A 12,611-nucleotide genomic window follows, 5' to 3' on the forward strand; every position below is an offset into this window, starting at 1 on the left:
AGTTCAATAACCTCGACATCACTAGTCAGTTTAGGGGGGGGGGTGTTGAATGTCTGGCGAGTATAGAATAAGTCATTCTGTTATAAAAATTCTGTCTTATTTCTATGAACCTTCCCTGGTGTTCATATTGATGACTCCCACATTGATATGGAGGTGGGATAGTGAAGGCAAGATTCTGGAAATCTAAACCCCCAGCCTACTTATGTACTTGAAATTGCTAGAGACTAACCCTTCCTCAACTGATCTACCATGTTCAACTTCCCTACAGTAAAGTGAGGTAGATTTATGTCCCCTCAACATTATCCAAGATTAAGAGAACTGCTATTCGAAAAAGGGATTTAGACCTGATTCCCATTCTTCTCCATATACAAACCAATGCTGTCATGTTGGCTTAATAAATGCCCATGTATTGCCCCATTATCAGAGATTCTTGAGCCTGTGGTTCCTTAAGCACCACAAGAGTTTCGGGCAATTGATATACGTGGAGATTCTTCTCTCAACCAAATACGGGACAGATGAAGAAAATCGAGTCGTGCCCCACCCTGTTTGGGAAGCACCAGCGAAAAGATACATTCATAAACCTTACTTCAAATGACATACCATGAGCCAAATGGTGAGATTATCCTACCATTTCATCTGATGTAATTGGTTCTGCACAACACAACTGAAACACGTGTCCAGATTTGACATTTTGTTTCGGCATCTTCAAGTGATCCATCAGAACGAACTTCCCCAAACAAATAAGGACGTTACCGATTATTGTAAATTCTATATAAATTCTAATTTCCTTATTTTTCTTCATTAAAATAGTAATTATTCTAATTAAAAATTATTCAAGCATACGATAACTAAATAATAATGCAATTTTAAAATCTACCTTTTTTCATAGCAAGAGAGAGAGAGGGAATCTTCTTAAACTGTAATGTAAATTTAAATTTTTTATTAGCACTATATATTACATATCAAATACCAAAAACATAATGAATGTATGAATTTCATTTTAATTTCTATTATAATTATTGTGCAAAGTGTTTATCACTGAATAGTTAACATGTATTAGCTATAAAGTTGTATTGTATATTTGTCAGCGCGAGATGGGTTGTTGTGCTGTATGGAGAGGGAGAGGGAGCAAAGAAGGCCCCGGTGCAAAGGTCGGTTTGAAAACGTCAGCTCACGAGAACTTATTACGAAACCAAGAATGATTGAAATTTTATTCAATAGTTTATACAGTTCTCTGTATTGCCAATGGCCATATGCGCGAAGAAAGAACGTGTAAATATCAATGGCTGACTACTCAAAACACAGTAGAATGAAAGAACTAAAACATTTTCTCAGAATGGATTGATCCTTCATATGAGGAACAGAGAAGGAATTACATTCCTCATAAAAGTTACTCAAATCATGCTTTCACCCTAGGTATGTGATACAAGGAGAATGAGGATCATTTATTGCCCACCAATGTCTCTGTAAGAACCATTACACGAAGACCCAACTATAATAATTATTAATGAGTTTCTAAGGATCTTCTTAAAACACAAAACCACAATCCAGATCTCGATACTGTGTCCACTAAAGACAAAGGGATATGATCAACCCATGAGGTGATAATATCATACACTGCCCTATGATCCTAATACTACATTAGAGAGACAGGGTAATTTCAAGATAAGAAAATTGGAGATTTTTAGTTTAAGGGGAGGTTCATAGAAATAAAAAATGAAAGAACAAAAATAGAATGGAACTAGAAGATAAGAAGTCAATTGTATGAAGGGGAAATTGATAATGAGTTCTTGCCAATCCTGAAGTAAGACAGTAGTCAAGGGGGTTATACTCAGCTGTTATCAGTGCCTAGAAATATAATTACATTGTACAAGTGACTGATAGATAATTAAGATTTTACATAGCACATGTAAAGAGGCTACGACTCTTCTTTTGTTTGAGCTTTATATAAGTGATGGGTTTACGGTAACAATACCAGATACATATCAAAGGATTAATTATTCAAGCATAGCAATATCCATTTGCACCATGTTTACTGTATCAGATCAGAAAAATTCAGTAATAGAACACTGAACACTTACCCAAACCCAAAGCTGCTCCTGTGAATCTTACCATCAGGTAAAAAGGCTGCGTATCAATCTTGACATTTGCGGGATGGGCACAGTGCCTCATAGCTAACGGGATGCTCCACAGAGGATCGAGCCCTTGCGACGTCAAGAACAAGAATGTCAAAATGGAAATGGCAAAGAGCATGATGGCCAAAACAACAGCCTTAACCATGTTCAGATTCAAAAGCCACTGACTACTCCAAGCTAAGTGGCCCACGACCAAACCTAGGAAAAGGTAAAATAAGTCATATTAGCTAATCTATTCCCATGATTAAGTGATATACAAATAAAACACACAATATTTACACCACTTTGACACAACTTTTCAATCAAGTATTTACTACTTAATTTCCATTTTGATTCTTCCATATAAGGAGTTAATAATTTGAAGTTATGCTATAATTAGCCAACTTCAGCAATAAAGTACAATAATTTGTACTACATAAATAATTTTCGATTAAGTAAAAATTATCGATAGACTCAATAACACTGGAATATCTACAGGAATTAAATAGTGTGCTGCGCTCTACATGATATCAAAGAACTTTCACCATATAGAAACCATGCAATCCTGAAATAGATAAGTGTCATGCAGCATGCAGTACTAGTGGCACAGATTTTTTTGATAGCCTGGCTTTATGACCACACACTATGTGAAGAGATGTGTGGAATTTGCATCACATAAACCAGCAGTACAGCATTGGATGATGGGAGTGTACTCGCCATTAAGATGCAACGGGGAACACCACCCCGGTTGTACTATGAAGTCAAAGTTGAAAAAGGCTAGATGGAAGAAAGAAAGTGGTAATGAATTTCTCAAGAGACATGCAATGCAATTCACAGAGTATTCTCCGTGTTGTTCTTACTGTGACTAAATTGTAGAACGAGTGTGAAAAGTCACCTGAGAATTAGTTACAAAATTATCATAAATTCACTAGGAATATGTACAGTATGCAGCAAAACTGGTGATACTTTTTCATTTTTGCATTGGACAATCGTTGCTCTTAAGTTGCTACTTAGTATCAACTCTTATACAGTATTTCACTTTGTAAACGTTGTGTATGTACGAAGCAATGTTGGTTGCTTATGTAGAATTTTAATATTAAAAAATATTCAATCGTTAAAAAAAAATTTCATGCTAATAATATTTCAAAATAAAAATTAAATAAGTTACTGTAGCACGAACCCCTCTGTCGCGGTGACTGTGTTAAGCTTGTCTGTCTGGACAGAAGAAAGCTGGGAAAGAGGGCACCAAGAGGGAGAAATTTTCAAGTGGAGCCCAATTGTCATGTGATAGCAATTTATGCATTTGGGACATGAATTCAAAGTTATTTAACTTATCTTTGCATATGTCGTATTATTAAAACAAAAATACTAACAACATTATTATTATTATTATTACTAGCCAAGCTACAACCCAAGTTGGAAAAGCAAGATGCTATAAGCCCAAGGGCTCCAATAGGGAAAAATAGCCCAGTGAGGAAAGGAAATAAGGAAATAAATAAATGATGAGAACAAGTTAACAATAAATCATTCTAAACACAGTAACAACGTCAAAACAGCTATGTCCTATATAAACTAATAACAAGGTCAGAAACAGATATGTCATATATAAACAATAAAAAGACTCATGTCAGCCTGGTCAACATAAAAACATTTGCTCCAACTTTGAACTTTTGAAGTTCTACTGATTCAACTACCCGATTAGGAAGATCATTCCACAACTTGGTAACATACATACATACATATACCAAGGCACTTCCCCCAATTTTGGGGATTAGCCGACATCAACAAATGAAACAAAAACAAAAAAGGGGACCTCTACTCTCTACGTTCCTCCCAGCCTAACAAGGGACTCAACCGAGTTCAGCTGGTACTGCTAGGGTGCCACAGCCCACCCTCCCCCATTATCCACCACAGATGAAGCTTCATAATGCTGAATCCCCTACTGCTGCTACCTCCACGGTCATCTAAGGCATCGGAGGAAGCAGCAGGGCCTACCGGAACTGCGTCACAATCGCTCGCCATTCATTCCTATTTCTAGCACGCTCTCTTGCCTCTCTCACATCTATCCTCCTATCACCCAGAGCTTCCTTCACTCCATCCATCCACCCAAACTTTGGCCTTCCTCTTGTACTTCTCCCATCAACTCTTGCATTCATCATCTTCTTTAGCAGACAGCCATTTTCCATTCTCTCAACATGGCCAAACCACCTCAACACATTCATATCCACTCTAGCTGCTAACTCATTTCTTACACCTGTTCTCACTCTCACCACTTCGTTCCTAACCCTATCTACTCGAGATACACCAGCCATACTCCTTAGACACTTCATCTCCAACACATTCAATTTCTGTCTCTCCATCACTTTCATTCCCCACAACTCCGATCCATACATCACAGTTGGTACAATCACTTTCTCATATAGAACTCTCTTTACATTCATGCCCAACCCTCTATTTTTTACTACTCCCTTAACTGCCCCCAACACTTTGCAACCTTCATTCACTCTCTGACGTACATCTGCTTCCACTCCACCATTTGCTGCAATAACAGACCCCAAGTACTTAAACTGATCCACCTCCTCAAGTAACTCTCCATTCAACATGACATTCAACCTTGCACCACCTTCCCTTCTCGTACATCTCATAACCTTACACTTACCCACATTAACTCTCAACTTCCTTCTCTCACACAGCTGGAATAAAACTTCTAGAATACTGTGTAGTATTGAGCCTCATGATGGAGAAGGCCTAGCTATTAGAATTAACTTCCTGCCTAGTATTACGAACAGGATAGAATTGTCCAGGGAGATCTGAATGTAAAGGATGGTCAGAGTTATGAAAAATCTTATGCAACATGCATAATGAACTAACTGAACGACGGTGCCAAAGATTAATATCTAGATCAGGAATAAGAAATTTAATAGACCGTAAGTTTCTGTCCAACAAATTAAGATGAAAGTCAGCAGCTGAACACCAGACAGGAGAACAATACTCAAAACAAGGTAGAATGAAAGAATTAAAACACTTCTTCAAAATAGATTGATCACCGAAAATCTTCAAAGACTTTCTCAATAAGCTAATTTTTTGTGCAATTGAAGAAGAAACTGATCTAATGTGTTTCTCAAAAGTAAATTTGCTGTAAAGAATCACACCTAAAATATTGAAAGTCATACAAATTTAAAGAAACATTATCAATACTGAGATCCGGATGTTGAGGAGCCACCGTCCTTGACCTACTTACAATCATACTTTGAGCCTTATTAGGATTCAACTTCATACCCCATAATTTGCACCATGCACTAATTTTAGCTAAATCTCTATTAAGGGATTCACCAAACCCAGATCTACATTCAGGGGATGGAACTGATGCAAAGAGAGTAGCATCATCTGCATATGCAACAAGCTTGTTTTCTAGGCCAAACCACATGTCATGTGTATATAGTATGAAAAGTAATGGGCCAAGAACACTGCCCTGTGGAACATCGGATATCATATTCCTATACTCACTATGGTGCCCATCAACAACAACACTTTGAGATCTACTACTTGAAAAATCAATAATAATGCCAAGAAACGACCCACCCACTCCCAACTGTTTGAGTTTGAAAACAAGGGCCTCATGATTAACACGGTCAAAGGCAGCACTAAAATCAAGGCCAATCATACGAACTTCCTGACCACAATCAAGGGATTTCTGTACAACATTGGAGATTGTAAGAAGGGCATCACATGCTCCAAGGCCTTTACGAAAACCAAATTGCAAACTAGGGAATAGACGATTACCTTCAGCAGACCTATTAAGACGTTTTGCCAGAAGACGCTCAAAAACTTTAGATAATATGGGAGTTATGGAAATTGGGCGGTAATCAGTGGGACTTGAGCTACCACAAACACATTTACATAGAGGAGTAACATTACCAATTCTCCAACAAGTGCTAAAAGCATCTCTTCTTGCCAACTTGCGCAAAATAACAGATAACTTTGGAGCTAAGAAATCTGCTGTCTTTATAAAAAACAAAGGAAAAATACCATTTGGGTCTACACCTCCATAAGCATCAAGGTCCATCAACAGAGCTTTAATTTCACGAGACCGAAAAGCTAAACTAGTTAGTTTAGCCTCAGGAAAACATGAATGAGGAAGTTCAAGTTTTTCATCACTCTGTTTACTGTCAAAAACATCAGCCAAAAGGGTTGCCTTTTCCTTTGGACAGTGAGTGACAGCCATCTGGTTTAAGTAAAAGAGTGCAGATTTAAGGGTAGACCACCATTTATGTTCCTGAGTTGTACCAAAAAGGGTTTCTTTTATGGTTAAATTGTACTCCTTTTCAGTTGAGGCATAAACTCTTTGAGCAAAAGCTCGAAGCCAAGTATAGTTATTCGAGGTCAAATCTGATCTGTTACCCTTCCAAAGAAGATAGGCCTCCTGCTTCTCCAAATAAGCAAGTCTACAATCATCATTGAACCACGGTTTGTCCTTCACTCGGTACCTTAGCAAACGGGAAGGTAATAATAATAATGGTATGGCTTTAGGGTCAAGCATATGCTATTGGCTTTATAACATACCAGGGCCTAGGCTATATGTCAGATAACAATATATACTTCCATCAAATCTTTTACTGTTAACTTATAAAGAGTGTCTATCAGGCCATAAAGTACTATTTGTGAGGCTTCTCCACAGACTAGGTGTAGCATACTTTCATCTTTATTTTCTTCCAAAGTCTACAGTCTTGATAAGAATTATATAATCGAGAAGCGCAAAGTTCAAGTCGCCTAAAACAATGGCGAGAAGCAAACCGAGACATTTGAACCTTCACAAGTTGGTTCCAACGAAATCCTAGGTAAATTTCATAAGATGAAACTTACTAAGGGCATTAATTAACCAAAAGATAATGATTAAGACTGATAATACAAAGGTTATAGGTTAAGCAAATGGTAGCCCACTATAATTCAATAAAACAGGTACATATAATTCTTTGAAATACTCAGACCCATGCGAAAAATAAAACAAATTCTTTGCAATTGCGTCTTTAAAAGACGTCACTATTTTCTTGGTACAGTATACTGTACTATGATTACGCAAACTAGGTAATGAAAGTGAATCTTGTTGAAATATTATCATGGATTACACATACACACACACACACAGTAGCTGTAGTGAATGACACCTCGTAGTAACGGGGGATTTTGAGGAGGGAGAAGTCTAATTGGAAAGGGATCTCTGGTAGTGGTATCACTCGCCCCAGTTTTAATACAGACATCCTTTATGGGTGAGCAAGCTGGATATATTTCTAGCATTCCATGCAACTTTTTTCTCTGGTATATTTAGCAGTATCTATACCTTTGAAAAGGTGCTTTAAGGAGCATTTCACAGGGTGACACAGGTCCCTCGCCCAGAAATAGATTTTTCCTTCGTCAAAATCCCTTATATATACATACCTGTATTAATATTTAGTACAGTAATGCCTCTAGATACAAAATTAATTAGTTCTGGAGTGGCTTTCTGCTTTCTCATATGATGAATCACTTTTTACATGTAAATTGCCTAATTTGTTAAAAACTTTACATAAACACCCCATTAAATTATATAATAAAGCTATCACAACAGTGAAATGCAGTCAAATACATTTGAATCATTCAATGTACCTAACCTAACTGTTAATACCTGTAAATGAATAGTTATTAGAATATAAGGCAATACTGTACTAGATGGAAAATAACAATACATACTTTACAGTACAATACTGTACTATTATTATAGTTACCATTACTAAAGAAAGGTTCATTTTCTATCATGCATAAACAACCTGTTTTTTCAATTCCCAGATATTATTAACAATGACTTTTATTGTAATACAATTAATATTTATTGGTTATACGTCAATAAATAACCTACACGTGTTTTTACACAATTATATGTTTAAGCTATTAAATTGTAATACAAGCAAAATTCATTGATGTTAATATGTACGTGAAATTACTTTGTAGAATGAATAAACTTTTAAATGTCTAGTAAATAGTTTTCTTAACTGTTACTTATTCACCTATATGAAAGAAAAATATATCGCTGTTTTGATATGCGTAGTATCATTGGGTGTACGTACATACACAATACAGTACTGTTCATTGTGTTATTAACTTAAAAAATGTACTTATTGATATAGAATTAATTGAAAAATAAATAATAATGACATTAAAAGGAAAAAATATGGTACAATCTGTTATTTATTTACTGAAATGAAAGAAATATATATCGCTAATGTGTTTGATATGCTAGAAGCATTGTGCGTTTGTACATATAATACAGTTCTGTTCATCGTGTTATTTTAATTTAAAAATATTCATTTTGATATAAAATTCATGGTAAATAAATAATCATGACATTAAAGGGAAAAATATGCTACGATCTGTTATTTATTTACCAAAATGAAAAAAAAAAATATATCGCTAATGTTTTGATATGTATAGTAGCATTGTGCATACGTACATACATACAAAACAGTACAGTTCGAGTTTTTTAACTAAAAAATGTTCTTACTGATATCAGATGGGAGACCAGGGTCTTACGGCAGTAACCATTATCAAGGGAGGAAGATAATCAATGGGAGAGCAGGACGATGGTGGCTAGTTTAGTTTGGTGTGTGAATTTTAAAATTATTCTCAGCGCCAGGCGAATCTCGTTTCTTATCATGAAAAGTTTTTCGTATTACGAGGCGAAAAAAAATCTTTGCATCTCGTTTCTTACCATGAATTTTTTATATACAGAAACTTTTGTATCAAGAGGCATCACTATATGTGAGTCTAGGTTGTTTATTCCTTCTGGGCATAATGTCAACCAATCTATTATAGACATTTTTCCTCTCCTCTCGCATAGACTCCCAAAATGATAAGCATTGGCTTATGATGGCAAGTTTACTAATGAGAACGGAAAATTATAAAAATGAATGCTTGGTTATAAATTTGGTTCTCTTTGTTCTCTTCTTCTAAATTTAATGTATAAGTTCATTGGAATGAGGATCTGTGACATTACAGGAATTAGCTTTATTGATTTAGGTAAATATTAGATAGTGATTTTATTTCATAATATTTTGACTGTAAAATATGGGTGTAACAGCTGATCTATAAAATAGTACTGAGGTCTGTTTAAAGTACTGTAGATTATTACCAACGGTAAAACTGTAGGTTATTATGATTAAATTTATGCCATTGTATGCATGCGTGTAAATAATGAATGAAGTAAAATCTAAGTAGAAGTATAGGTAAAACTGTAGGTTATTATGATTGAATGAATGTGTGTAGATAGTGAATGAAGTATAAGTATTATTATTATTATGATTACTTGCCAGGCTACAACCCTAGTTGAAAAAGCAGGATGCTATAAGTCAAAGGGTCCCCACAAGGCAAATGGCTCAGTGAGGTAGGGAAATAAGGAAATAAACCATAACAGAAGTTTAAGAAGAATAATAACTTTAAAATAAATCTTTCATATATAAACTATAAAAACTTCAAAATAATAGAGGAAGAGAAATAAGATAGAATAGTGTGCCTGAGTGTACCTTTAAGCTAGAAAACTCTACCCCAAGACAGTGGAAGACCATGGTATAGAGGCTATGGCACTACCAAGGACTAGAAAACAAAGGTTTGATTTTGTATTTGAGTATTTGATTCTGGTCCATAGTACCCCAAAGCCAACTAAAAAATAACCATGGATGAGTCAGGCATTTAGAATTGCTGGTTAATTTCTTCAACTCAAGTCATAGCGTCAATCCTTTTCCAACTGGAACATCTAAATTTGCAAGAAAACAGCTAGAATATGTAATGTGTCAGTTCTTGTCAATGAAGGCCAGGAAATTCAGCAAAATATCATGGACAGTTGAAGCCCTTCTTTGAGTAGAGAATACCATATAAAATCCAATATTATACGAACTAAGTATAACCCTAGACACTAAAAATATAGATGATTTTAAGATCACTGTTTATAAATAAAATGCACATTATCCAGGAGAGGGATAAAGTAAACAGTAATTTGCATTACAAGCTTACAAATACTGTGCACAGTTTTATAACAAAAAAATAAGAAAGCTACATCTCTTGACCTGCAGGAAAACAACACAAACCCCATTCAATTATTCCAAATAAATTAAAAGAAAAATACACACACCATTTTAAAAAAAAATTGGGTAAATGAGTAAAAATATTTAAAAATGAAAAACCATCACCAACTATTGTACCAGTTTATGAAGACGTGCATCTAAAGTTGATATGAATAGTAATTATGTAATACAGTATGATAAATCCAATGACGAATAATTAAACATTTCTTTAAAAGATTAAAGAAATTTCAGCAACATAAAAGAGCTTCTTCCTACAGAAGGTCTCATCCATTTCTAAATGTAAATTTGCTTGATTTGATTAGCAATTTGGCGGAGTTTGAGGATGATTTTAATCCGTCTGTACTCAAATATCATTAAAAGAAGGGAGTTGAGAATCCAACATAATAGAACACTACATACACAAAACAAATGAAAAAGTTTCCAGAGAACACTTCAGTGACCATCAAATCAATTACACCAGAATAACATAGTTATTCCACTCTGATTACACAACTTAACGTACATTTTCCACTCTGAAGAGGCCCCGTGTACTTCTGGTTAGAAGAAAATAAATGCTGTACTGTACATGAAATATGCTAAATATGTATTCATTTTACACAATACATGATATCAACTATCGGTAGCATGCCATGAATACAGTGCCACCAGGATGAATGGATAATAAAGACATAGGAACCAGTGAAAGTTAATCAAAGACAATTCATGGTACATCAATTTTGTAGCCTTTCACTTACCCACAACTATGCCAAAAACACATTGATGAATAAAGTGAGCTTGAATGTAGAGCCGAGAAATGAATATGACTCCAATCCACAATACATAAGCAGTACACACCAAAACTGTCAAAACAATCTTCATAGATTTGCTGAAACAAATATAGTATCTTTACTACAAAGGGACACAGAGACAAGGGTAAATATAGAAGAGCAATCTACAATAAAAACAAACTAATCAAAAGAATAAAAAGAGGCTTACTATAGATATTGGTACACTTTCTTCACTCTCAGTGATTGACACATGAAATACAAATATTACATTTGGGGAAAAATCTAAAGAAAATTACTGACATGCTTAACTTGAATGTTTCCAGCTCTCAAAAGCATTCTGTGTACTAAAAAATACTGTATATCAAAATATAAATTTTGTACTCTATATCAATACTTCTTTAGTAACAATTACAGAAATAGTAATTTTAATTTGCACTTAATTACAAATAAATGTAAAAGATATACCATATGCTCAAAGTAAAAACTGGAAGCATCTTATTTTTAATATAGCTAAAAACTTATTTATCCTACAACTTTCTCATGAGGGGGCAACAAGATTAATTACCTAAAAGTTGCAAAAAGAGAAAAGAAACTAGGGTAACTTACTAGGCACAGTAAGTTACAAAACAGCAACGAAAACCATCTCCAGAAGACAAGATTTAATTACAAATCCAACTTCATGTACAGGTAATAAATTAAAATTTGCATATCCCAGACATACATTGCTTTAAAAATGTCCTTTCTTAGAGCATATAGTTCTATTAGTCTTGTGAGAAACCTGTTTCAGTGAAAATGCCTCCTAAAAGGCAATTAAGTGGTAAATAAAGCTCTTTAGAGGCTAATGTGTATAAGATATAAACACTTATTGAGAAAATAAAAACCTTTTGAAAAAGGGCATGAACTTCCCCAAAATAGGCCACAAAAGTTGGGTAATGATAAAATAAGCATCTGTACAATAAGGAGCACAGAAAGGAAATTCATAGAAGCGATAGTTCTAACCATAAAACTGCAAAAAGGAAATTTTATTAAAAATCTATTGCTATACTCACCTGATATTCATTTGCCTTCTCTCTCGTAGTTTGATTTATATCAATGTTTACTTCAAAAAATAAAATTTCCCTATTCATTTTCCTTGCAATAGGCTTAGGCAGAGATGTTTCTGTAGGGTGGTTGGCACAGCAAGTTAGGCCAGTTGGGGAGCTCTGAATATCTCAGACAACAACATTAGGAGCTACGAGTATCACTCTGTGGCTATTTGGGCGACTATAAAGCCATTCTTAAGCATGGTGCGGTAAAAAACCTGCTGATGACCCTTCTGATCAGGAAAAACAGCAGAAAAGCATAAGCGTTGAGGATGTCCCATGGACGTTGAACAGTTTGCTCGAAAGCACATGCCTGTTCTGGTACTGGTGAGCAGTCGATAAGGAGAATCCTGCAGAGGTGAGATGCAAATAGGTCTTTTATCGGGAAACGCAATAAAGTCAGGAGACATTTTGCCATATGAGGATGTGTAGAAGTTAAGTATTTGTATAGAAATACGACATTCATTTCTTTTATGTATAATATAAAAAATTTCCTGTTCATGCGTTTCATTACAATACAAACTCGTTCAGTTCTGA

General features: G+C 35.0%; 1 protein-coding gene across 2 annotated transcripts in view; it reads right to left on the minus strand.

The window, feature by feature from the left end:
• The window catches only part of G6P (Glucose-6-Phosphatase), a 50,700-nt gene that overhangs the window by 3,991 nt on the left and 34,098 nt on the right, over positions 1-12,611 (minus strand). For both annotated transcript variants that reach the window (XM_068355316.1, XM_068355317.1), the window contains 2 exons: positions 10,960-11,090; positions 2,082-2,333 (listed from right to left, as the gene is read on the minus strand). In XM_068355316.1, coding sequence (XP_068211417.1) covers positions 2,082-2,333; positions 10,960-11,090 — 383 coding nt within the window. The remainder of the gene's footprint in view (positions 1-2,081; positions 2,334-10,959; positions 11,091-12,611) is intronic.

This window comes from Palaemon carinicauda, chromosome 31 (assembly GCF_036898095.1).
Source record: "Palaemon carinicauda isolate YSFRI2023 chromosome 31, ASM3689809v2, whole genome shotgun sequence".
NCBI classification, from domain to species: Eukaryota; Metazoa; Arthropoda; class Malacostraca; order Decapoda; family Palaemonidae; genus Palaemon; species Palaemon carinicauda.